Below are 25,169 nucleotides of genomic sequence, written 5' to 3'. Positions count from 1 at the left end.
CATAAGCTACGCTAGCACAGAGTTATTTCCGGCACCTTTTGCAAGGCCAAGTCCCCATGCAGCAAGTAAGACTCCTTCTGTTATCACTTCTCAAGCTTCGGAAAGCCCCTAACTTTGAGACAATCTTACGACATCACAGGGACGGCGCTACAGCTGCTTGCAGCTAATCAACGATGAAGTCAGATGTTGTGCGGTAAGATAATAACAGCGCTTAAACCACATCCGCAAAACCGTCAATAACATTGCACACATGTGCGCAAAGTGCCCGTGACTGTGATACGCAAATAAATACGACTCAACTAAATAAATAAAGCGATGTAAACCAAGGCTCTTCTATTCTGAATTCTACAGTGGGTTACAAATTTATGCCTCGATAAAAGTGCATTTATGTTCCTGATTTATTTTTCTAAAATGAAATGCGCTCGAGAATTGAGACTCGTTTTCACTCACTTTGGAAGGAAGGACACATTCGGAAAACAGACAAGAAAGCCTTAAATTGTAGCGACGAGTGTGGTGGAACTTCTTTGGAAACAGAGAGAAAAGAAATTTGCGAAACGGGAGGAGTCTTCCCGAGGTTAACTCCTCTAGCCTTCTACTCGACGCCGGGGAAAGGGGAGGGCTAAGAAATAGGTATAACAAGTTGCATTCCAAAATATGAGGACGTTTTGCAGGTTTAGCTTGTCATTAAATAATTGTATCTTTTGTTTTCACATATTATAATTAACTTATATGAGAAGTTAGACGAGAAGCTAGATGAAATTATAAGCGCTTCACACGGTTGTTGCTATCGGCCAAACTAAATTTATGTCGGTATCAGAGCAACAAACGAAATACCTCTGGATCTAGTTGAAAATTCTGGTGGTTGCTATGTCCCCGGCTCTTCTAGCAACTATAATTTCTTCATTGTTCAAGGACTGATACCATGAGGTGAAACAATTACGTTCCAGAAACGTCCGTAATTAATTCACTGAATTAAGGAAAACATCATCAAAGACACATAATCTTGCAGTCACGCAAAGCCTGGTCTTGTCACCCCCCTCGACAGAATTGACAGTCGGATGCACAGATTTTATAACAAAATGAACTTAATTTCAGCCCACAAACTTGAACAGGGAGTACGATCACAGGATCGGAACCAAAAGGTTATAAGGTTCCATAGCTAACGCAGTTTTCATTCCACGTTGTTCTTACAAACTTGTGCAACTGTGGCACCCTGCAAAATTTTCCAAATTCTATAACATGCACAAAGAATGCTGTTCCTGAATAGGGTCACTGCCCGTGCGTTCTTAAAGAAATGATCCAATAACGTCACTGGGTGCGAGTCCACGATGCTTTCAGTGGAACGATCGTTGACGTGGCCTGCGTAGTCACGGTACTCGGCGCTTGCCTGACGTGGATGGGGACAGACAGACGGGAATCCGTGCACTGGTGTTGCCTGTCAATTGCGGCGCCTCACTATGGTATGACCTCGGGCGGGTGGACTTCGGGGACGCGAGGTGCTGGGGCGAGACCCCCGACCAGCATGCCACGGCCTTGTCGAAGTTGCTGAGACACAGCACTGATGTGTGCGTTCATTTTCCCTTCTTAATCAAGTCTACCTTTGCACCGCTCGCGCTTCAACGTCTTTTCTCGCGCGCACTTAGTTTTGTTCACTTTTGGGTCCCTGCTCTTTTAACTTCTTGTTGGTGCCCTTATGACTAAAGTTGTCGTTTGCTACAATTTGCTCGCCAGTCCAGACAGATAGCTTCCGCTATCGCACACATAGAGCCGTAAACAAATCGAAGGGCTCGCTTCTGAGTTAACGTTCTTAAATATATCTATTGTTCACACACTATACTGGAGAGGTGGAGGGCATTCATAGCATGAAAGACAAATTATTGATTCATGGAGTTCAACGTCCCGAAGCAACACTAGTGCTATGAGAGGTGCCGTAGTGGCAGGCTCAGAAATAAGTCTACCCACCTGGCTTTCGTTAAAACAAACCTAAATCTAAATGCGCGAGCATGCACGCCCAAGGGAATGCCGCCGCCAGGGATCGAACCCGCGACCTCGTGTTTAGCAACAGGAAGTCATAGCCATTGAGACACTATGACGGAGGAAGTCAACTCGCCGATGTAAGCACACGCGTCTGCAAGAAACGTAAGAGGAGCACACATTTCCGGGCTGGTTGGGTTGATTTATTTACTGTGACTATAGAGCTTAAGCGACGCTATGCGGCATTGTCAGTGCGCGCTGATGCATTGCGGTGTGGTGATGCACTGCGATGTACTTAAGCGGCATTATCGGTGCACTGCTGCGACGACGGTTGTGAACTATTGTTCAAGGATTGCGGTATTATGCTCTACACAAATGGCAATAAAGATACGTGGTAAATCGTGGAAGCGAGCATGGTCGCAAAAGTAGGCGCTAGCTGTGTCAGCGCCGCGTCTGCAGCCACTGAACAGAAACGACACGACTTGTCTTGACTCTGTTGGACTACAAGCGCGGTGATATTCCTGAATGTTTTCGTGGGTTGCTATTTGTTGCCGCTACGTCGGGTATAAGTGCATCACTTCTAAATACAAGAATGCAGTTGAAAGTTAGCTCATAGTCCTAGTTGTTCCTTACTGTCCACGCCGCCTAAGCGCTATGGTCCCCGTAAATGCAAGAGAGAAACCGAAAGTTCGAAACAATAGTACATCGCCTGCGGCTTGGTACTGCATTTACGCGACACTTCTTCTACAGGATAAAACGTTCCTCTAGGTCGCAGTGTTCTTGTGGCCATACAGACGAAGATGTGCACCATCTCCTCCACGAGTGCACTAAATATTATTCACAGCGGAGGGTTTTGCAAGCAAATGTGTTACTTTTAGATAGAAGAGCACTCACTCTAAAAAAGATACTTGATCCATGACCAACAGCGGGCCTTTGGAAAAGAGCACTTCTTATCTTTAAAGAGTTTTTCGTGGACACCAACATTTTGGGGGAATAATAATTTTCAGCGTGTCCTAATAAGCTAATTAACTGATATAAATGTTGTTGTATGTTCAAAATTTATTTACGTGGGGATCGTGATTTTTACGCCGTTTTGAATTACTTCTATTCTATGTTTTGCAGTGTAATCACATGTGTGCTGTGTTTTGGCTATTCAAAATATCTGACTTAATATATGCGTATGTGTGTACTGAACTCGTGCACAAAACTTTCTGATTCATGTATTGTTGGACTATATTGTTTTTATTCATCTGGTGTTCTAAAGAGTGTCACATTTTGTGGCATTACCCTCCCTTTTTGCGCATATTTGTTTTCTTTGGGAAGTGACAAGCAGTCGCCGGTGCCGCAATAAAAGAGCCGGCGACTGCTATTCATTTCAACAAGAAAAAGGAGGAGATATCGTTATCTGTCATTGGCCGCATTCCCAACAGGACCGCCCTTTGCCTGTCTGTATATACACTCATATACGCAGACAAGAGCTCGTTGTTGACTTTGGCTGATTAGACCGCCCCGAGAAATCGACGGGAGCTCTGCACAAGGTAGCAGAGCTCTCTTCACTCTGGACGAATACGTGAACTTTGCACGGATGTCTTCGCAGCTAAGCCACGTGACCGGCGTGATGCACAACACGCACGAAGGAGAGAATAAGTTCTCGTAAAAATATGCCTCAGTGTATTTCCGTTCACCACATCAAAAAGTATGAGCATTCCTTGTTTTTTCGAGTATAATTAAAGGGACATAAGGTTGCAAATACAGTGAATAGCTATAAGGAATACATTTAAATACAATGAACAGGCTAAAAATTTGTTCAGTAATAGTTAAGTTTCAAATTAAGAACTAGAAGTCGATTCGATAAGCAGTGTAGTTCAGCAAAGTAAGATGTTGGGCTTGTTGGGGGATGCACAGCTATCAATGTTATCGTTCGTGGTAAGAATAAATGCAGAAAGAAGGACAACATATATATATATATATATATATATATATATATATATATATATATATATATATATATATATATATATATATAGTAGATTCTGTCTTTTCGTTCTTTCTTCTTAACTCTTCTGGTGCCCATTTTGAAAGGATACAATGTACCTTGACGTGTTCGGGTGATTCCTAATCAATCCTGGTGGTCCGCCTTGCTCATAAACAAAAGTACTGGCTTTATGAATGGTGCAATCGGCTTACTTAGCAAGGGCACAAGCACCGCTAATCCCCTGTTCATGTATAACGGGTCGGAAATGCAGGATTTTCTTCGATCGCGCATATTTACTGCACAGAACCGCTTCTATCGGTCAGCCTACATCGGCTTCATTTGAGGTGATAAGCGTTTCCTGAGGAATCGCACGGTTCCGATGTGTGGGCAGTCAGTCTCCAGTTCTGGAGCTTACGATTCAGCTCGCGTGCGCTGTGACTGAAGAATGTCATAACGTAGAGTGGCGGCCAAATCACATTCCTTCCTTGCTGGTGCATCTTAAGTGTTGCAGAGGCTCGTAATGTATAAGAACTCATGTGGGCGCTGTAAGTCAATCTATGTGGGTGTGTTGTTTATTTATATGACAGCTCTTTTTATAAAAAATATAAGTTATGGGATTTTACGTGGCAAAAAGACTTTCTGATTATGAGGCACGTCGTAGTGAAGGACTCCGGAAATTTTTACCGCCTGGGGTTCTTTAACGTGCACCTAAACCTAAGTACACGGGTGCTTTCACCCCCATCGAAATGCGGCCACCGTGGCCGGTATTCGATCCCGCGACCTCGTTCTCAGAAGCCCAACACTATAGCCACTGAGCAACCGCCAGCATTTGTCAGCTCTTGACCATTCTGTAAGTTGACCAGAAACTACCTGGCGGTGACTAGACGCAAACAAGCTAGTAAACAACTAACAAAATGAGCAAACGGATGAAAATTGTTTTTTAGTGACCAGCAGATATTTAGTAAAATATTTAAGGCCCCGCCAGGCTTCCTAGCAAAATAAAAAGTTCTGCTCGACAGCAACAAGACCCGTTCTCCAGAGAAAATAATTTAGATGCAGCGCGGCGTCTTCCACATGCTTGCTTCCTCTACACTTGTGGGGATGAATGGAATAGAACATTAAGTCTGCTCTGCAACAATATGCATACATGTACTCTGGCGAACGTGAAATGGAAAGCAACATCAGAGGAAGAAACCCACTGTGAAAACTGCGTGCGGGAGCACACTTGAAACAGTCAGTTATTCCTATGATTTCTTCCAGCTTACCAGCTTACAGAAGCATTTTTCTCTGTGCAGAGAAGCCAACCTCAAAATTTTGCAAAGTGTCTACCCATTCCTGCAAACAATCGTGAACTTACTGAAAAAAAAAACAGTTTTTCTTTTCGTTTCTGTTGCCTAGAACTGAAGGCGAACAACAGAAAGAAGCCTAACCTAATGATGGTCAGGGGCACTCCCTTTGCGTCGTACTTCCATCGCGAGTACATCGAGTCTGCCATGGACTACGTCCACCGCCAGGGCGACCTGTTTATCGTAACCTACGTCAAGTGCGGTACTACGTGGATGCAGCACATCGTGTACCTTATCCAAAACGACGGCGTGCCTCCGGCTAGTGCCGTAGAGTTCTACAAGGCTTCACCGTTTATCGAGATCTGTGGCGCTGACTGCATGCAATGGGTGAAGAGACCCGGCGCCGTCAAAACCCACCTTCCGCTACATCAAATGCGCTACTCCCCCGAGGCGAAGTACATCGTCGTTATAAGGAACCCATTCGACGTCTTGGTGTGCATGCACCACTTCTTGTTCATGATATCCGCTTACGAATACGAAGGCAGCTTTGACGACTCCTTCGAGAACTTCATGGACAATTACATAGAGAGCGGAGACTACTTTGCCTTTTACCGAGACTGGTACGAACGCAGCGCCGGTCCCAACGTGCTGTTCGTGGTCTACGAAGACGTCAAGAAAGATCCGGAGGCAGCCATACTTAAGGTCGCCAGGTTCCTCGGGCCGGAGTACGAGCAACGCCTGCTGGTCAACGACGGCAAGGTCCTCAAGGACGTGCTAAAGTACAGTAGTGTCGAGGAGATGAAGACGTACACCAACGACATGTTCCACGACTACTACGCGGCTGAGTTTGCCTTGCAGGGAGAGGCGTACGAAGGCCTACGTAAGCTCCACGAAATCGTGCACAACGCGCGCGGTCGAGAAGATGGACACGGCGCATGCGCGGACAAAGTCTACTACGTGCGCAAGGGCGTGGTCGGAGACTACAAGAACTGCTTCTCTCCCGAACAGGTGAAGAGGCTCAAGCGGAGATTTCAAAAAGAAACGCAGGGCAGCGGAATCGCTAACCTGTGGCCGGATATGGGATTCCATGAATGAGGGGAATGTTCTGCGACCACAAGAAAAGTTGCTGTACACATGCAAAAACGTTTATAATGTTATTATGCTATTATGCTATTGTGTTTACCGTTTATTGTTATTTCTGTACATATTGTATGTGCTGATGTCGTATTAATTTTCCATGTTGCGTACATATTCCTTACTTTATACCGATGTTTCTTTTTTCCTGTTTCCATACTAACATGTTACTACATTTCCCCCTTACCCAATGCCTTCTCGAAAACCTGTAAGGTCCATGTAAATAAATAAATAAATAAATAAATAAATAAATAAAAAATAAATATACGAAGTGTAAGTGCGACGTCTATTGTGTCGTCACAAAATGAACATCGCTTTTCGTATGTCGCAACAGCTTAGTGGGCACGGTTTCTTATCGCACCTTCGCGTAAACACTAAGTATGACCTCGGCTGACCTTTCAAATAAACCAGTCGAAAGGGCACTGCGCGTGACCCGTCGCTGTATTCTGCAGCCCCCGCTTATTAGGCACATCGTGCGTCCCGTCGTACGCGTGACAAACAAGTGCTCGGCAGGCCTCGTACCGACGTTCGTAAACAGTGCTGTGTCAGCAATTTTAGGAAACTTCCTTTGCTGAATCTTTTTTTGCTATACTGCTTCAGTAACCGACTCAATGGAAGGAAGATGAGCCAATAGCGTCTATAATGATGGATTTTCACACCTTCACAAAACGAGTATTGCACAGATCACAGACCTGCGTGTTTCCATTTGCTCAAAAACCCAATAGTGGAAGTTACGATTCATCATAAAGAAAAAAAGGCTGATTTGCTAGAAACGCGGTAATTAGATTTTCATACTTTCAAAAAAATGAGTTTTACACAGATTACAGACGTGCGTAAATTCCACCTCCTAAATATTCCAATAGCCGAGGTTCCGGTTCACTATAAAGAAAACTGATTTGCTACAAACACGGCAATTACTGAGAAGACTGCTTGCAAAAAGAAAAGCATTGCTTCTTAATAATGAAGGATGCAACAACAACAACAACAACAACGACGACGACGACGACAAGAAAAGCCTTACGCTGACTGATGATGATGATGATGATGATGATGATGATGATGATGATGTCCTTGATGAGTTTGGCGCTTACCCACTCGCGGGGATTGGCCAAGAGTCGGGCAGACTTTGCTTAAGTGTGCAGAAAATGGAGGTAACAACCTAAAGTTTTGTTACATGTGTGACTCGCCGGGAGCAGTAAGTGAGGTGCACAGCGACAAAGAATCTGTGATTATTACCGCCGTTGTCCTGGAAGATTGTAACTTTCGTAAAGCTAGGACAACAGCTAGGAATTCCGCTAGGTATATTGGAGTGAAGTCGGGAAGCCGAATAGAAAAAGACCAGTCCAATGATGATGAGAAAATTCCAACTCCTGCCTTTTCCCAGTTCCTACCGACTCCCAGTTCAAGGGACGTGGAATCATTTTTTGGGATTTTAAAAACCGAAATAATGCACGCTTATTATTTGCTTTCGAAAGGAATTCGAAATGTCGGACATTGTAATCGTCTTTTGCCTTACCTACCGTTCTTTTAAATGTTCCAGCAATAAATTTATAGTTTTTCCAGTTTTTTGGAGATTGGTTATGCATGAGTTGTTTCCATGCAGCCTTGCGTCGCTTGGAGTCCCGCGAGCACTCGTCCTTCCACCAATTTGTAGAAGCAGTGTTTTTACATGCCTTTACCTGGAACTCTGACCTTTTGCGCGAATTATCAATGATTGAGCAAATATCCTCGGCTTTCAATGGAGAATTTTCCATTGATTTGAAAGTAGTCCGCAAGCAATTTTTAAATGTACGGTAATCCACAAAAGAGCGGATGCGAGCCTCCACGGTGGACTGCGGACCTACCACTTCAAACACAACAGGCAAATGATCGCTGGTCGTCCCGACATTCACCGTTTCCCATGCGGATGTGAGAATACCTGGACCTGAAAATGTAAGATCCAGCACAGATCTGAACTGTCCGCGAAGAAACGTAACTGACTCCTTTTTATTAAGGGTTGCCACCTCGTGAAAGCTGTCGCAAATAAAACGCGTTTCGCGCTTCTCGCTCTTCTGCCGTCGCGCACTTCGCGCAGCTGCACCCGGGAACTACCTCACGCATCGATTGCATTTGGAAGTTTGAAAACCTCTACTGCGAGACGAAATAAAGATGGGTTCCTTTATTTTCCTCGAGGGCAGTTACAAAGTGCGGAGTCGCTTGATTTGATGACTATATATATATTTTTCCTTGGTGTGTAGCAAGGCCACACAGCACAGCCATATGAGTACATACATACAGAATAGCATGTGTTTGAAGAAGCGCTAAAGAATGGGAGCAACTTGAAATCAAAAGGAAATTTCGCAAGGGTCTAAAGAAACGCTGCATAATTCGGTTTGTTAATGGCAGCTTTGCCGCAGTACACATGTGCTACGCGGTAAAGCATACTTAATGTATTGCGGTGAAGCATGCCAAGAGTGAAGGCCATTGTCACAGGCTATATGTGTTCTATAATTGTACAAGCGCGTATCCACCGTCTCCTCTTGCAGCAAGCGCAACCAGACGCCTAATAAGTGTACTGGCAGGCCTTCGGAACTATTTCAGACGAAGCTGGGGCGAGATGAGCATTTTGTTTCGTCGATCTTGCGCGCTCCGGATGAGAGCGTAACGCAGACTAGTAATCTTTCACGAAGTAAAAAGCAGTCAGTAAAAAAAAAGGCAGCGTTTTGAGTAGTCATTGTACATGAGTTTTGGTTGAACGAAATTAAAAGCTTTGCACCCCGAAAGAAAGAGCGTAGAACTGCCTATTTATTCACGCGACAATGCTCCTCTTTAAAAGCTGCTTTGTATATCAAAGGCAGTCATGTGGGCCTGGACTCAATAAGGAAAACGTTCGGTCACTCGTTCGTTCGGGCTCACATTTAGAATCATCGTCGATGGCTTCCGTGCAATATGTTTCACCTCGTACTACATTGTGAAGTGGCTCTAGGAAATCGGCTATTGTGCTGACGATTTTACCGTAAGTGACCATGTCAGGCTTCACGAAGTCTAGACGATATCACGAAGAAGCATGGTGTCACAAAATAGCGTTGCTATCAAACATATTGCTTAGAATCGTCCACTCAAACATTTGAAAACAGAGCGGAGCCGAATGTGTCAGGGTTACTTGCGCACGACTTCTTATATACAGGCTCAATGAACGGCAATGTAATAAAGATTGACGACTTGGTTGAACACAGCAGCCACTTACGAGCCTTCTTATTATTTTTGCCTTTGTTCAAAACGTCAGAAAGAAATTGACGTGCGTCGTGCTGCCAAGGTTGAGATGGCCTACATCAGCATATAGGTACGGCGACTACTTTTCCTGGTTTGTCTGGAAGGTCCCGGTGTGTACTTTGAGTGTTGCCTTTCGTAATGTAACGTCATACACCTCGCCACTGTCTTCAGTACCAACATCGCTCAACAACTTATTGTTTTGCTCTTTCTATTTCCACGGGCAATGTGTTGCGCTAAAAGTTGTGAATCACGGCCGTCAATTCGCTCAAATGTTCACGTTGCCCGTTAGACAGATACGCCGTGTCGGAACGATGTCAAGCACAACCAGCAGGTATATGCGCTCGCTGTGAACAATCAATGTGTCCGTAGTGGCAGTCCCAAAATGCGATACACCTATCTGCAATCGCGTCTGTTTTTGTTGTTACAATAATGCGGGCTTTGTCGCCGCAGAACGACTTCAGGTGGCACATTAGAGTCGATGAGGTTGCTGCAATATACAGCTTCGACTTAACTGCCATGTTCCCAGTTCAGATAATGGCAGATAAGCGACGGCATTACGATAATAGCTGCTTATGTTGCTGTATTTTGCCAAGTAACATTGTTTTGACGCTGTGCAACATTTTGTGTTGCCTTCTGCAACTAAGGTGGTGATGATGCTGATAATGATGAATATTACATGTCTACATAGTCCAGCTTCCGACTTTTCGCAGGCATTCTTTGTACAGAACACTTCACACACAGCGATCTACTTGTTTAGGCTTGCGGACATTGCAGTAAGTGCCCGACCACTCCGTATAGAGAGCTTTGTCCATCGGGACCTTTACATCCTAACAGCCATACCATGCGCGTGAAGCTAGCTCTGTGATCTGCATATATGAGCAATCGGCCAAGCCAGGGCCAAACCATTATGGCAGATACATTGATCTCGAGCCTCTATTTAAAACTCGGGAACGCTGTATCGGAAATTTATTTCCCTCATTCATTGCCGAGGTTTTACTTGCCAAACTACAATGTGGTTATGAGGCATGCTATAGTGGTGAACTCCGGATTAATTTTGACCAGCTGAGGTTCTTTAACGTGCACCCAAAATACGGAACGCGGGCGTTCTTGCATTTCAGCTCAACCGAAATGCGGTCGCCACGGCCGAGATTTGATATCGTGCTCTCGGGCTTAGTAGCGCAACGCCAAAGGTACTACGCCGAAAGTACTACGCCAAAGGTACTTCACCACCGCGGGTGAGATTCTACGTATTTCTAAACGTTGACGCCAGATATTAGTGATTATATGAGGTGGAAAAGGAAAAATAAGCTTTATTTGTAGAAATGAGCCGACGGTGGAATCGTTGGACGTAGGTGTTGTCCCCAGTCCAGGATACCGAGGGCCTGAGCCGATAGCATGGCCCTGTTCACCAAAGGGTTCTGATCTCCAGTGCTCGGGCTTTTCGGCAGGGCCTCGCACTGCTCGACGGTTGGTTCAGTGATGGGTGGTGTCGATGCGTTGTGCCCATACTCCCATGTCAGGTGGTAGAGGGCGCCCAGCAGACGGCGCACTTGTAATTGTAGCTCGTAGGATACAGTGTGTGCAAGGTGTCCACCGCGAATGCAAGGCATTCAGGTATTGGCATATAATTAAGACATGCACAAATCGAAATGCAATCTGCAGAAGGCGATCTTTAAAAATTTCACCGCTGATTACAATACTCCCTAATGCGAAATTTGAGTGCAGCTATATACGTGTTTCATTTCGCGATATATTGAGGCAACAAATTTGAGAGAGCATGATCTGCGGGTCAAACACGCCGGCTTTTATACATGACTCGTCGAAGGTTCTAGCGTAATCACTGGCGCCGCTTGGCTTCCAGAAAGTACTACACAATTCGTGTCGCGCATGCAAACATTTTGCAAAACAATCCCACATCGTAAGAATCCAAACAAGCGCGAGCGAGAGATGACGCGAGCAGACGATAGCACGAAACTAGCGGTCCGGCTGAGACCGGATGCGAATACGCATCCAGCGGTCGGGCGCGTCCGCATGAAACTAGTTTCCCGCGCGCACGTCACTGAAAGGGCCGCTCTCATTGGTGCCCGTCGTTTGTGGCTCGCGTCTTTCATCTGCCGCTCCACGCTCGCCCTTTCATCTTTCGCTGTAGTGCTCGTTGGCTCGGTTACGCCGCCGCAGCCGACGACGACGCTCGCCGTAAGAACGGTGCGCTCTAAAATTGCGCAGTGTGCACGAACTTACAGATTACGAGATTTAGCGAAGCAGATTCTTCTTATGCAAGAACTTGCCGATCAAGTTATCTTATATAACCTTGCCGTTACTACCAGCGCGTTACTGAGAGCTAGCAATATATATATATAGCAGCAAGTGACTAACTTTACGTTAGTAATGCGGAGAGGGAGACATGAATAAACGTTTATCGAAGATAAATAAGAGGCCACTTTCTTGGTTCCTCCATAGGTTCCTCCTATGTTAAGTAGGTTATGTACTCTTAAATGTAGGTAAGTATACTGAAAGAAAATGTCAAGAACCGATCAGCAGTCGGCACTACTAACCTTTTGGAAGAATCCAGTTCTTTATTGAAATGGCTAAGCTCTGCAGAGAGAAAAAGATCTGTCTCCATTACACTCTGTGAAAGTGGGTGTGCAGAGAAGCTGTTGCTGGTGTTGGACAGGTGCCACCACCCCAACTGACGCTAGGCGACGTTACACAAGCACCACCACTACAAGTGACGTGCGTCGTGCCCGCACACACATGTGCGGAAGTGCGGCATATATCTTCATTCTTCTAGGTCCTCCGCCAAGTGCAAATGCCTTATTGAACTTAATGAATTTTTCAACGTAAATGGCGTAAGAAAATTTGTTAGGTAGACTTACACACGAGCTGCAGACACGATGGTTTCGCACTGCATTTCGAATATACGAGAAAAGAAAAAAAAAACACCTGTTTCACTTATGCGGAAACAGTGTTTGCCATAATGACAATTAAGGTCGCAATGCAGGCTGTGCTACAGAAGCAACGGGCAGAGCGCCCACGCATCAAGGACAGATACATTGTGCGCACACGTACGTCACACTCGCACGCACGTGTGCGGAAGTGCAGCACATATACTCATTCTTCTTGGCCCTCCGCGAAGCGCAAGTGCATTAGCGTACTATGTTAATTTCTCAATTGCGTCAGAAAATTTTTGAAGTACAACTTACATACAAACTGCAGACATGATATACCTTTGACTTGTTATTGGTATACCGCATTCAAGAAAACATAATTTTGTTACGCGGCAACCCAAAGACAAAGCCCTTTTCCATCTGTCGTTTGACGTCCGTCAGAGCGGGCGCGGCCTCTAGGTGGCGGTACATCTTTTCAGTGAGCAAGAACGAGCCCACGAAAAATCGCGACCAACTATAGAGGGTAACAACTTTGCTCTAAACGAAGACTGTGGCGATCAATAAATAATGCACCTGCGCGCACCAAAAGGAGTGGTGCTTCAAGGCATCTGTCTTTGGGAACGGCCTTCTCTCTCTTCAACGTGCAAGCGATGCTGTGGCATTCTACAGCTCCGACGCGACAGCTACGTCAACTTCAGCCTCGTGCCGCCTGCTCGTTTGCTGACGTCACGACGGCCGCACAAGGGCGCTCCTCTCTACCGGCCTCGATAACACACGCCGCCAGACTTTCGCGACGGAGGGCAATACATCGCCAGGGCAATACACGCGGAAGCGAATCCGTTGTTTTTTTACCTCTTCACCTCACTTTTCTTTTTCACTCTCTGAGTCTCACCGGTTGTTCGTTGCCGCGACCAACGCGCACAAGCACGCAGTGCCCATTCCTGCCCTGAACGAACTTAAAAACCGGTACTTGCTTTATCAACGTTTAACTGCTCAATTTAGACGAAGGAGACGTGCAAATACGGCTTGTTGCTTTTTCTTGCTGTTGTTTTTTGTATTCCGTTCATCGTCAAGCTGCGGATTTGGCACCGACAAGCATGTCGCACACCGAAGAAGCAGACGACGGGCAGACGAGGCAAGGTGAGCGCTGAAAGTGGTCCGTTCTTGTGCGTGTGTTCAGACGGTTCGCGCAAGCTTTTTTTAATGTTACGCAAGAAGCAGTGGAGGAGGAACAATAGCAGTACAGAAAACACTCGAGCCTACGCTGCAGCACCGTTATGGCGGAGAACAGGGTGGACGCCTTGACACTTGACGCCCTACCGTTCGTTGTTGTCCGAACGTTCCTTCCACGACCGTGAAGTCGGTCGTTACGAATCTGCGTTGCATGGTGATAAGTGGTCTCCACCGCATCACGATTTTGTCGCTAAATCTGTTGGAACAAAACAACGTCTAAGAGGAAGAAAAAAAGCCGTCTTTAGTATGTAGCATCCAATGTCAACAATGTCGACACAGAATAAGTGTCTCTGCCGAGCAGTTTCAGTGACAGGACCCAAAAGAATCCCTTTCTTCCTTTTTTTCTAGTGGTTAGTACTGGCCAGAATTTGTTCACGAATTTCAGATCACCCATCTATAATGTTCCCAAACACCAGCCAGCTATCTTTAACACCAGCTAGATGTCTACACAGCAGCTTGGCGTTTGCACACAGACAGAGGGGTGTGGGGACGCCCTGTACAGAGAAAAAATAACAGATGTAGTTGGCTACATGCATTGTCATTCCGTTTTTTATGCGCTGCAACTTTTGTACATATTCAACAAGCATTTATTTACGTTATGTCGCACTCTATTACTACTGCTCGTTCAGTGAAAGGCTATTTCGCAGGCACTAATCATGATGGCAGCGCCATCCTCGTCAACTAATTTTCTATCATTTCAATGAAAGCATACGCTGTGACGTCATAATGTTGCAGTCACAGGCGGTGTCTAATGGTGGTGGGCTTTTTCCCCAAATTTTGCCACGCAGTCTCATACGCTATGCGATTTCTTAAGTTCGTACTTTGTGACGTCCCGGACCGCTCAGAACCTCCCGGGCTTTGCTTTAAGAGCACTGACACATGGGCAGCGTTTCTCGCAGTACTAAGCAGTCCACCATGACATACCTAAACACATACCTAAAACCCATACCTAAAACCCCATACCTAAAACCACATACCTAAAACCCCGTACCTAAAAGTGTAACTCCCGTTTGGTCACACGGTCGACTGCCTGCCACCCCAAGCGTTTTACGAAGGGAAGGAGATCCAGAAAACGCCCTTGTATACATAGACACAGTACGGACCTAAAGAACACAGTGTAATTAATATTAGTCCTTCTGGAGCACTGCGTTACCACGTCTCGCATACACACATCATATATGTGGTGTTCGTAAGCTCTGCGGCACTACTATGTCAGCATTTATTTTCTACAACTCGATTATTTTCGTGGTATATCTCAGTGGGTATGACATTGCACTGCTGAGCTCGTGGTGGTGGGTTAAATCCCGGCCATGGCAGCCACATCCAGACAGGGCCGAAATGCAAGAACGCTCGTGTAGTTAGATTTGAGCACGCGTTAAAGAAACCGAGGCGGTCGAAATTACCCCGGAGTCCCTCACTATAGCGTGCCTAGTAATCAAAGCGCATTTTTGCCACGGAAACCCCAGAATTTAATCTTTGTTTCTGTTCTTTTCATTGCATTCGTTCAGCCAAGCAGACAATCCCAACAGTATCGGACGCATGCCTTTGTGCGAGCAAAAGGAAAAAAAAGAAAGAAAAAGGACAGAGGAACAAAGAATGAAAATGGAAAAAACCCGCTACAGAAAGCGGCCTCTGCACTGCTAAATGTGATTGATGATGTTCGTTTTATCCCGTTGCTCCGCGCATCACAACGTAGTCATTGATTCGCACCTCACAAGTATTCTTTGTGCAAGTTAGGTAATTGATTTAGTTATTTTTGTACCCGTCCGTATACGAGCACATTCATTCACTGCATGTGCACTGTGTGTTTCAGTCTGCTCGGTCGTGAGCGTATCGCACTGTTTTATTTGCAGGCGCAAGTTACGATGTTGAGAAAACAACAAGTTACCTTTGCAGGACAGCGACACGAAAATAACTTCATGTTTGCGGTGCAATTGTTGTACAGAAAAACTGCATATATATATATATATATATATATATATATATATATATGTATATGCAACGTCATGATTAAGCGCACTCAAATTCCACCAAGAGAAAAGCTTTAGTCAATCATGACCGATGGCAATATTTGCTGTCAGTTGTATTAGTTTGAGTAATAAGAGTACCTACTACATAGTTCTGCGGAGAGGGCATTTAACGTACAAATACTCGAAATTGTGCGTTCATCGTGCGCATCTTCATCAGTCAATCAATCGGACGCATGTTCTGAGGTTTCAAAAGACAAATCCTTAAGCGCACCCATCGAATTAGCGCTGATGCGACTGCGGCGCATACTTTATGATTCATAGTAGGCGGGTGTAAACATGCCGATGGCCAGTAGGCAAAAATTGTTTATGTATACCGGCTGGAGGTATAGGAACAACCGAACTTCATGCGACTGCAACGAGGGAGCAAACACGAAAACAGAAGGTGGGAGGGCGTCGACATTTCTTGGCCCTTAACATGCTCGGCATCACATGTGTTCGCGTGGACAATCATTTCGAAAAAAACAAAGGGCAACCAACCGCTCGCGCTTCGCCAACTAACCACTCGCCCCCCGCAAACTTCCTGCCCTACTGGTTTCTCCTGTTCTTAACACGCGACACGCTTTATTTAAAAATGAAAGATTTCAATTATACCTAGGTGCTGAATGATAATCGTCGTGTTTTTTTTCCCTTTCTTTCAAACAGGCGACCGGAAAACCACAACTAAGAAGCCAAGCCTGCAGCTCGTCAGGGGTACTCCGTTCGCCCCAGCTTTTCTTCGCGAGTGCATCGAGTCAGCCATGGACTACGCGCACAGAGAGGGCGACCTGTTCATCGTCACCTACATGAAATGCGGCACCACGTGGTTGCAGCACATCGTGTACCTCATCCAAAACGGCGGCGTGCCTCCGGTCAACGCGGCCGAGCTCTACGGCGCGTCCCCGTACTTCGAGGCCTGCGGCGCGGAGTGCGTCCGTTGGACGACGAGACCCGGCGCCATCAAGAGTCACCTGCCACTGCATCAAACGGGCTACTCGCCAGAGGCGCGCTACATAGTCGGGATCAGGAACCCTTTCGACGCGGTGGTTTCGTTGCACCACTTTTGGCGCATGATATCGTCGTACGAGTACGACGGGGACTTCGACGACTCCTTCGAGAACTTCGTGGCGGGCACCGTCGACAGCGGGGACTACTTCGACTTCTACAAAGGGTGGTGCCGGCGCATCGATGATCCCAACGTGCTCTTTCTCGTCTACGAAGACATGAGGAAGGACTCCGAGGCAGCCGTGCTGAAGGTCGCGAAGTTTCTCGGGCCCGAGTACGAGGAGAGCCTGCTAGCCGAAGACGGCAGGGTTCTCAAGGACGTGCTCAGGTACAGCAGTTTCGAGGAGATGAAGAAGTACACTAACAAGATGATATACGACTTCTACGAAGGGGAGTTCCCGTTCCGAGGAGAAGAGTACAGAGGTCTTCGCCACGTACACGAAGCCGTTCGCAACGGTTGCGGCTCTGCCGGTGGTGGCGACACCGGTAGTTCGGCGGACAAGATTGACTACGTGCGCAAGGGAGTCGTCGGCGACTGGAGGAACTATTTCTCCAGCGAACAAGTCAGGCGGCTGAGCGAGAGGTTCTTGCGAGAAACCTGTGACACCGTTGTTGCGGACCTGTGGCCAGAGCTGAACATTGGCAGCCGAGAGAGCGAGAGAGTACTTGATGGCCGTAAACTCTGAAATTTTTCTTTCTCTTTCGTTTTGTCTCGTGAGTGTTACATGATCAGTGGTGTATAGCGTTCACGTGAAACGTCCCACGGCGTGCATTTATTGGCACGGTGCGGTGTAGTTTCCCTAATACCGTGACTATATTAATCAATGTGATCTGTTATTGGGTGAGAGAGAGAGAGAGAAATAAATAGACACCTGCAATATGTACAGAGTTGCAGAAGTCCAAGATCGACGCTGTGACGTACGTAAAAAGTAACAAACAGAACTGCCCAAAAGCCTCAAAATTTAAAAGAAATGTTATAGAAGATGCCATTTATACAATAGACAAAAACATTATCGCTATATAGCAGCGCATTCCTATGAATGATATGCATGACTCCTCAGGTGGTACTTGTTTGAATCAAAATTTATACATTTGCTGAGCATAAAAAATTGCGAAACATATATATTCTTCAAGTACAGTTAAATGTAGCATTAGATGGTCGAGTTTATTGGCGATGTTTAGCGAAAACATGTAACTAGAAGTAACTGCCAAAACATATTACTAAGACGTTACCTTGTCGCTTCTGACGTTTGTAGTACGGCAAAGCATGGCGTCCGACATTGGTTTTCATTAATCTCTGAGGAGTGGGGGTGGAAGGGACCCTCTATGTGAAGATCAAGTGGCACAGACGAAGGAAAATAATATTGTTTCTTGATAAATCAGTCACGTTACAGTGCCTAGTGTTAGATGTAATGATCCGGACCATAATACGCGATCTTGTTGAGAAATTAGGACAAAAGCAGCTGTACAAGCGCAATTTCTTTAAAACTTTTAGTGGAAAGAGCAGGCCTCTCACTGCATACGGTACAGCCTTGAATGTCCCTGCGCGCTAAGATACTGTGTAATGTTCTGCCTTGCAAAAACTGGGCCTTCTGATACGAAAGCGTCAAATGGTCCTTTGAGCGAAACAGCCGGCGTCTGTGGTCTGTAGCAGCGAAACGGCGCCTGAAGTCCCATTGACGAGCGTGTATCGGCGTAGCGGAGCGGGCGAAAGGGCGCACTTGCTGTCGTAGTGGCGCGCCAGGTGTTGCGTGATGGGCGAAGACATCGCCGCGACGCCACGTCAGCCTCGCTCTCACTCACAGAGGTCTGTGTTACACGCATGTTTCTCTTGTCCGCGCAAGCTCTGCCCTGCATTCCAACTGTGCCCCGGTGAGGTCAAATCAAGACGCGCCAAGCATACCAGCACGCTCGCTTGCCCGCGAGGAGTTCATTATACGAGGAACAGCTCAGCAGCGTTCAAGTGGATATTAGTGATTCCCCATTCACAACTTATAAGAAGTGCTTAGGTGTGCTGAGATTTTATTCAGAAAGCTACTGCTCCACAACTACACCTCCTCGTCGTCGCGGTACTCGGGTGTCCAGCGGTTGGGATCGCTACCGGCGTCATAAGGACAACGATTGCAGTAGCGATAGCATATTCCGGATGGCGGTTATGTAGGACAGCTTTGTAAGTCTAGGCCCTGTTCTTTGTTGATGTTTGTACAAGATCAAGATAGCAAAATCAACATGAGAGCCGTGTGCGCTTTTGCTTTCTTTGTTGTGCCCTGGTTATATCCATGCTGTATAGAAGATATAAAGAATCAGTGAAGTCACCGCAGAGTAGGTGTCCTGTATGTTCAACGAAGAACTCTGAGAAATCAATCTCCTTTATAGACTGAAGAAGAGATAAAAAACTTAGTTCCTCCCAAAAGGCGAAGCATTGATAGAGATAGCAAAGTATTAAACTAACGTAAAAAGGGTCGTAGTCTTATCGGCCGCATAAATTGCAGTAAATATTTGCTTACTGATTAAATTAACCATTGCGGTGGCGCGCGCACAGGCAAACATAAACAGATCTCACTCGGTGACCGCATACGCTCGTGGTCGCAACGATGGCGCGTTTAAGAGCGGCAGCAGCTGCCAGCCTCGTACTGCCTCACGCTTCAACGCGTCTCCGAAACATAAGATTACGTGAACTGCAACACTAGACACGTGAGGACACAGGGCACACGAAGGAATCAGCCATCTAGGCTCGCCTAGGCTTTTGCACCCACCGCAGATTACCTGCAAGATAGGGCGCGTGGGTGCGCTCGGCCGCTCTGTGCGTAGTCATTATCGGGTTAGAAAAGAAGCATTCTCACTTGCCCTCCTCCTTGCGCGCACAGCAGTGGATGAGCGGAAAGACGGTAAGCCTCAAGTCGCCATCTTTCTCGACTCACTCTGGCACGCTTTGCCTCGCGCCTACAGCCTACGGAGCGCGGTAGGATGTTATCGCACTTGGAATTTATACTGAACCTCACGGCGACGCTAACGGTGATAGTGGAATGTACACTGGAGAGCCCCTATATCTACTGTTTCACTAACGCTTTTGCTCTAATTGAGATAATGGAAATTTGCGCTAGTGGTTTGGAACGAGAAGGGACTTCGATAGGAAACAGTATGAAAGCACAGCGACTACACCAACAGGAATTGTTTTCGGGGCTTTATTTATTAATTTTTTGTGGTGGTGTGATTACTGCGGTTTTATTGCACATACATGCATATGATTCGCAGAGTGATTGTTCTTTTGACAAGTTTTTCTTGTATCAGGATGTTGAGATCCGGGATGGGGTAGCCTGCTGCTATTTTGCTTCTTGGGATGTCACGCTTGACTAGTAGCTCGGATTTAGGCTGTGAGCAGATAGAGTCAAGGTTTCTACTAGAGGTCGTGTGATGTCGACTGCTCTTTTCAGGGTCTCTTCTATGTGGCTATCTCGCTCTTCGGTAGTCCATAGGGCGATGCCATCCGCATATAACATGAACCTGAGATTAGGTACAGTTCTTAGTTTAGCCGGCAGGTTAATAAGGGCCAAGTTGAAGAAGAAGCATGAGAACACCGAGCCCTGTGAGGTTTCGCAGTTCCTCATGCTGATAGAATCTGAGTTCGTGCCACCGGCCGCTATCTCGACCGTTCTTTCCATCAAAAAAGATCGTACGTAGTTTTATGTGCTGGGGCCCGGATTGATCTGGGAAAGGTTGGTGGCTACACTCTCATGCGTGACATTGTTGGACGCTTTGTTCAGATCCAATCCATGATCGCCCTGACACAGCACCTACGCCAGGTGATCATTTCGCTAATGAGGAGCATGATGTAACTGCGTGGAGAGACGTGCTGTGAAGCCTTTTTTTAGTTTGGGAGAAGGTTGTCTTTCGCGTACGCCTGAAGTCTGCTGAAATCTGCTCCATGAGCTTACGTAGACACGACCTAAGGAAGATCGGTCAGAGATTATCAATATTCACCCTTTTCCCTGGTGTTGGGATGAATACAATTCTGGTGGGTCTCCATCCTTGCGGAATATTCCCTTCCTCCCGGTAAGTATTTATTAGGTTAGTAAGGGTGGTAACCAGCGTAAGGTCGAGATTTCGAAGGGTTCTGCTAGTGACGACATTGGAGCCAGCTACTGACGGGGCTTTGAGTTGCCTGAGGGCATGTCGTCACTGCCATACGAATTTACTGGTCTAATTCCAAGTTTTTCTCATCTTTATAACATGCGTACGGATTGTGCGTCGGATACAAATTGGGGTATCTGTCTTTGGTGTTCTTTATGAGATACTCCGCAGTACTCTCTTGTTGATGCGAGACCTCAATGAATTTGACCTTGGACTGCGTGGGCTCAATGATAATGTCTCAGCAAGAACCAAGTTCTCCGGTTGCCTAGTTAACCATTTACCCGATCACTGTCCCCATTGCTGTCTTTCCAGCTCCGCGGCGTATCTTGCAATTTGCTTTTCTGGTTCGACTTCGCGTTTCCCGAGTTTGTGGTTGAGTTTCTGCGGCTTCCCGTGATTTTGCAGCCCTAGATGCGCTTCCAACAAGTGCTTTAACTTAGGCTAAGTCGTGTGTTGCTCATTCAGCGCTTCCGTGACTTCGGTATGGCTTTGTACATACTTTTCAAGCTCGCAGGTCCAGTCTCTGAGGTCCTCGATGTCGATCGGGGCCTTTTTATCTCCGACTTCGTGGAAATTATCCCAGTTGGTGATTCTGGCTCTTAGTGGCGGCGGTTTGAGTTCTGCTGTTTCCACGGTCGTTTCGAGCAGGTATTGGTCGTAACCCATTAGGAGCGTAGTGTTTAACTGCGTGACCGTGAGTTTGTTCTTCGTTAGTGAGATCTCGGGTTGTCTGCATTTACGCGAGTACCTTGGCACAGGGTCTCGACATTCGTTGTGATCGAAGCAACCAGCATCAGGTGAGCAGGCATAATCAGCTATCTGGAAGTCGTTATCATTCCAGAAACGATGGCGCGTGAAAACGTTGACCAAGAGAACTGCTTAGAACTGTTTAGAACAAAGAGAACTGGAAAGCCACCGAGTAAATAATGTTTTGTAGGCCACACGTTCTAGCACAGATATCCTCCTACTATACGTTATGTGGATACATCTTGCGTAACAGTCGGCTCATAAGGGCAGTCCACCAGAAAAAAATTGGTGCAGGACGAGCCTTAAGCGAAGCATTTGGCTCGCATTCGAATACATTGAGGGGATTTATATTCTCCCTAAAATGGCACAGGTGTCGTTATGATGAAGAATATGATGTCAAGCCATTTCTTGCCCAGTCTAGTCGCGCTCTAGTCATGTCGCTTTTTTATATGTTTACGTTTGAATTTACGCTGAGAGTATGTTTTTAAAAAATTTGAATTTGGGTGTTGTGCTCCCCTCTGCAGCTACTGCTTGTCAGGTTAATTCGTGTCCGTGTTCTGAAACGTGACATGCTCTGTCTATACTTGCGACTGCTCGAGAGTGTAGCTAATTCGGTACTCTATTACGAACAAACTTTCATTAGTTCCCACACTTCGGCTTCCGACCAATGCTAGCTGTTCCTTCGGCTGCAGAAATCTCTCTTTTGGCTACACCAATCAGTGTTTATTTGGCTACTGGCTTCAATTACTTCTACTGTGACAGCAGTTACATGCTTGAAACTGGCTTTGATGCGTTTATCCCTCCATCCGTTCACCACTAACCCGTACTTTCCGTTATGCCATCGAGAGAGAAAAATGCGCAGAAACCATAGATGATTATTGTCAAAGTAAGCGAATAGCCGAACGCTTCTAGAAAGCTATGTGTTTTGTTAAAGCAGTGCATGACGCGCGTGAAGGGGTATATTTGTTGCACTGAGATATTCCAGTAGCGTTGTACCATTTCGTAATTCTGTAGAGAATAGAGTCCATCTGTTGAGACCAAACCCTCACATCTGTAGTGGTACTATTGGATGGCCGTACAGAATGGTCATTTCTTAATATTAAGCGCCCTGTCTCCTTAGGTCTGAGTGCCAACGAGGCTGGGATCAGTGCGGCGGACGGGTGGCACACGGCGTCTAAGCGCGGTGAGTGGGGAGAAGGCTAGTGCCTCTGTACCAGTTTAGGTACGATGCGCGAACAGAGCGGATGTAGGAAAGTTGTCAGCAGCGGATATTCCGTGATGGTCCCTTTTGCACGGGCCCGCGACCCTTCGTGTACGAGTCATGCTCGCGCTCTTGGCTAGCCTTCTATACTCTGCTTTGTTAACGCAGCAATGAGTCGCTGAAATCTGTGGGCGACTTCGCGCGTGTCACGGCAAGAGGGTCTGACTGAACAAGAGAGAGTAAGAACTTTGCTCGTACCACGGTTAATGCACACAAGTGGCGCTCGAGGCAGCGAGTGAGTAAGACTCGAGTAAGGCATCGTCGGTCGACGTTCGATTGTAGCACTGGCCCGGAAGGGCAAAAGCCGATGTAAGGCGGAGCAGCCATAGCTGATACTTGTGGCTTCACTGCCTCACGTGCGGGTACGACACAAAGGACAGCATGAATGGCAGATGCAAGAGACCATCGGTACTCTGGTCTCAAGACAGTGGTATTAGTTCAGCTGCCTTGTCTGTGTCGCGTGAAGAGTGTTTGTAGCAGCCAATCTCGGATTTGTCAGTGCAGACGCCGGAGGAGCTTGACGGCAAGTCAGCCGAAGGATAAGACAGGCAGGGATAGGGAAGGGATGGGGATCGCTGCTTCAACTGCATCGCTCGCACTTGCTTGTAGGTGCCGTGGTGCAGCGTAGGGTTGAACGCCCTCGGCGGTAGACGGTACAGCCTTTACCCTTGAACTGCACCTTTGTATCATGCGATGGTAGGTCCACTTGGCATTGCAGCAAAATACCTTCCTAGGTGGCGGTGGTGTCGGTGGGCCTTGAGCGAAGCTCATCCAAGTTGTGAAGCGCGCGAAAAGCAGTAGAGGAGGTTGAAGTTGAAGTAGGCAATGATGATGATGATGATGATGATGATGATGATGGTGATGGTGGTGGTGGTGGCAACTTTATTGTACCGCCGAATAAGGAGGCCCCTACTCCCCGTCCCCGGCACACAGGCCTTCGGGACGGGGGCCGGAACCTCCGCAATTAGAAGCAAGCAAAGAGGTCTTGACACTTCGCGGCTTCTTCCGCCAGGCGGATGGCGAGGCAGCGGTAGCACTGACGAAAGCGGTGCTTCTGTGGGGCTCCTGACATGGCGTGGTGCAGGCAGGGCAGCCGCACACGTCGTAGTGAGCGGGTACGGCTGCCCGATAGTTCTCGTTAAAATCGGGACCGGTGAGTGGCAGCCTGAGTTTGACGCGAAGTTCTCCAGGCAGCTCCTGCTGAGCGTGCTGATATCAATCGCGCTGTTTACACGGACCTGACTCCCCAGCTGGACAAACCCGAAGTAAGGCATGATGACGTAGAACGCCCGAACACCGTACATGCGCGGGAAGTCTGCCGGCACGTAGAAGTTCCCGTCACACTCGCCTTGGCGGAGTGGATGCAGTGATGCTGACATAGCCGCGCTTCGCATGCCATTGTTGGGGTCAGTCCTACAGGAGTGGGCAGGCCTCCAGGCTTGATGAATTGCCACCGATGAGAAAGACCAGTGAATGTCTAGTGCGAGTGCCAGAACGAACGAGGAAATGGCGCGTCCGGCGTCTCGGAGTCAGATGTGGGTTTCCTGCTTCGGAACGGTGCGTGTCGAGACGTGTCCTAGCTCACCATCTGTGGAAAGGCGTGATACGATCTCTTTCTCACATCTTCATGTAAGTCGCCGCACAAATTTAGGCGACCACGAGCACGGTCAGCGCTTCCTAGATAACACTCCTAGATCTAGGAGGCGCTGACCCGGTGCGCTGATGCCCATATTCGCGGATGCTCTTGTTCTTGTTCCTTAGTGAAATGGTGCAACCCCACAGGAGGGATCGGCCATGAATCAGACGATAAATAACTGCTATCGTTCCTTTTAAGAAAATAAGGTTTCTTGTAAGGGGGAATTAACGCGTCTGCTGTTACAGATATGAACGAGCGAATATCCAAGTATTACGGTAATAATTATGCGAGCATAAGTACTAAAAGAATTTAGCACGCTCAGGTGCATATTTTTGTAGCTGTACCTTTTTGTCTCCCACATAAAGATGCAGAGGGCTTCACAAGCGTTCCTGTGGCCGCAAACTATAGTACGGTAGCCCCAAAGTACAGAATTTCTAGAAGAGTCAACTTCAAGCCAAGGTTTTGGAAGGGTTCTTGCAAAGATATTTTCCTTTGAATAATGAACACGAATGTTCTCGCATGCCCCCGGCGCGACCGCGGGGAGCATGCGGAGACGCAGCTTCGTCTTCATCGCCCTAACAGTGACGGCTCACCACAAATTTCGCTAATTGTAGTCGAAATTATTTTGATGCATCCAACTG

General features: G+C 46.9%; 2 protein-coding genes across 2 annotated transcripts; both read left to right on the top strand.

Annotated features, from left to right (window-relative positions):
- The first annotated feature begins 5,385 nt into the window (after positions 1–5,385).
- On the top strand, positions 5,386–6,330 carry LOC142586258 (sulfotransferase 2A2-like). Its single transcript, XM_075697506.1, has one exon. It carries the CDS (start codon positions 5,386–5,388, stop codon positions 6,328–6,330), a length of 945 nt encoding a protein of 314 aa, XP_075553621.1.
- A 6,970-nt stretch (positions 6,331–13,300) lies between these two features.
- Positions 13,301–17,639, top strand: LOC142585033 (sulfotransferase 2A2-like). Its single transcript, XM_075695474.1, has 2 exons — positions 13,301–13,649; positions 16,415–17,639. Exons 1-2 carry the CDS (start codon positions 13,607–13,609, stop codon positions 17,437–17,439), a joined length of 1,068 nt encoding a protein of 355 aa, XP_075551589.1. The 5' UTR covers positions 13,301–13,606; the 3' UTR covers positions 17,440–17,639.
- The last annotated feature ends 7,530 nt before the right edge of the window (positions 17,640–25,169 follow it).

Source organism: Dermacentor variabilis, chromosome 6, assembly GCF_050947875.1.
Source record: "Dermacentor variabilis isolate Ectoservices chromosome 6, ASM5094787v1, whole genome shotgun sequence".
Lineage (NCBI taxonomy): Eukaryota > Metazoa > Arthropoda > Arachnida > Ixodida > Ixodidae > Dermacentor > Dermacentor variabilis.
Note: the sequence above shows the minus strand (reverse complement) of the source record. Positions and strands in the feature narration are given on the sequence as shown.

Coding starts and splice junctions, on each gene's coding strand:
- LOC142586258 (XM_075697506.1), top strand. CDS start 5,386: ATGGTCAGGGGCACTCCCTTTGCGTCGTACTTCCATCGCGAGTACATC.
- LOC142585033 (XM_075695474.1), top strand. CDS start 13,607: ATGTCGCACACCGAAGAAGCAGACGACGGGCAGACGAGGCAAG. Junction 13,650..16,414: donor CGACGGGCAGACGAGGCAAG/GTGAGCGCTGAA, acceptor TCTTTCAAACAG/GCGACCGGAAAACCACAACT.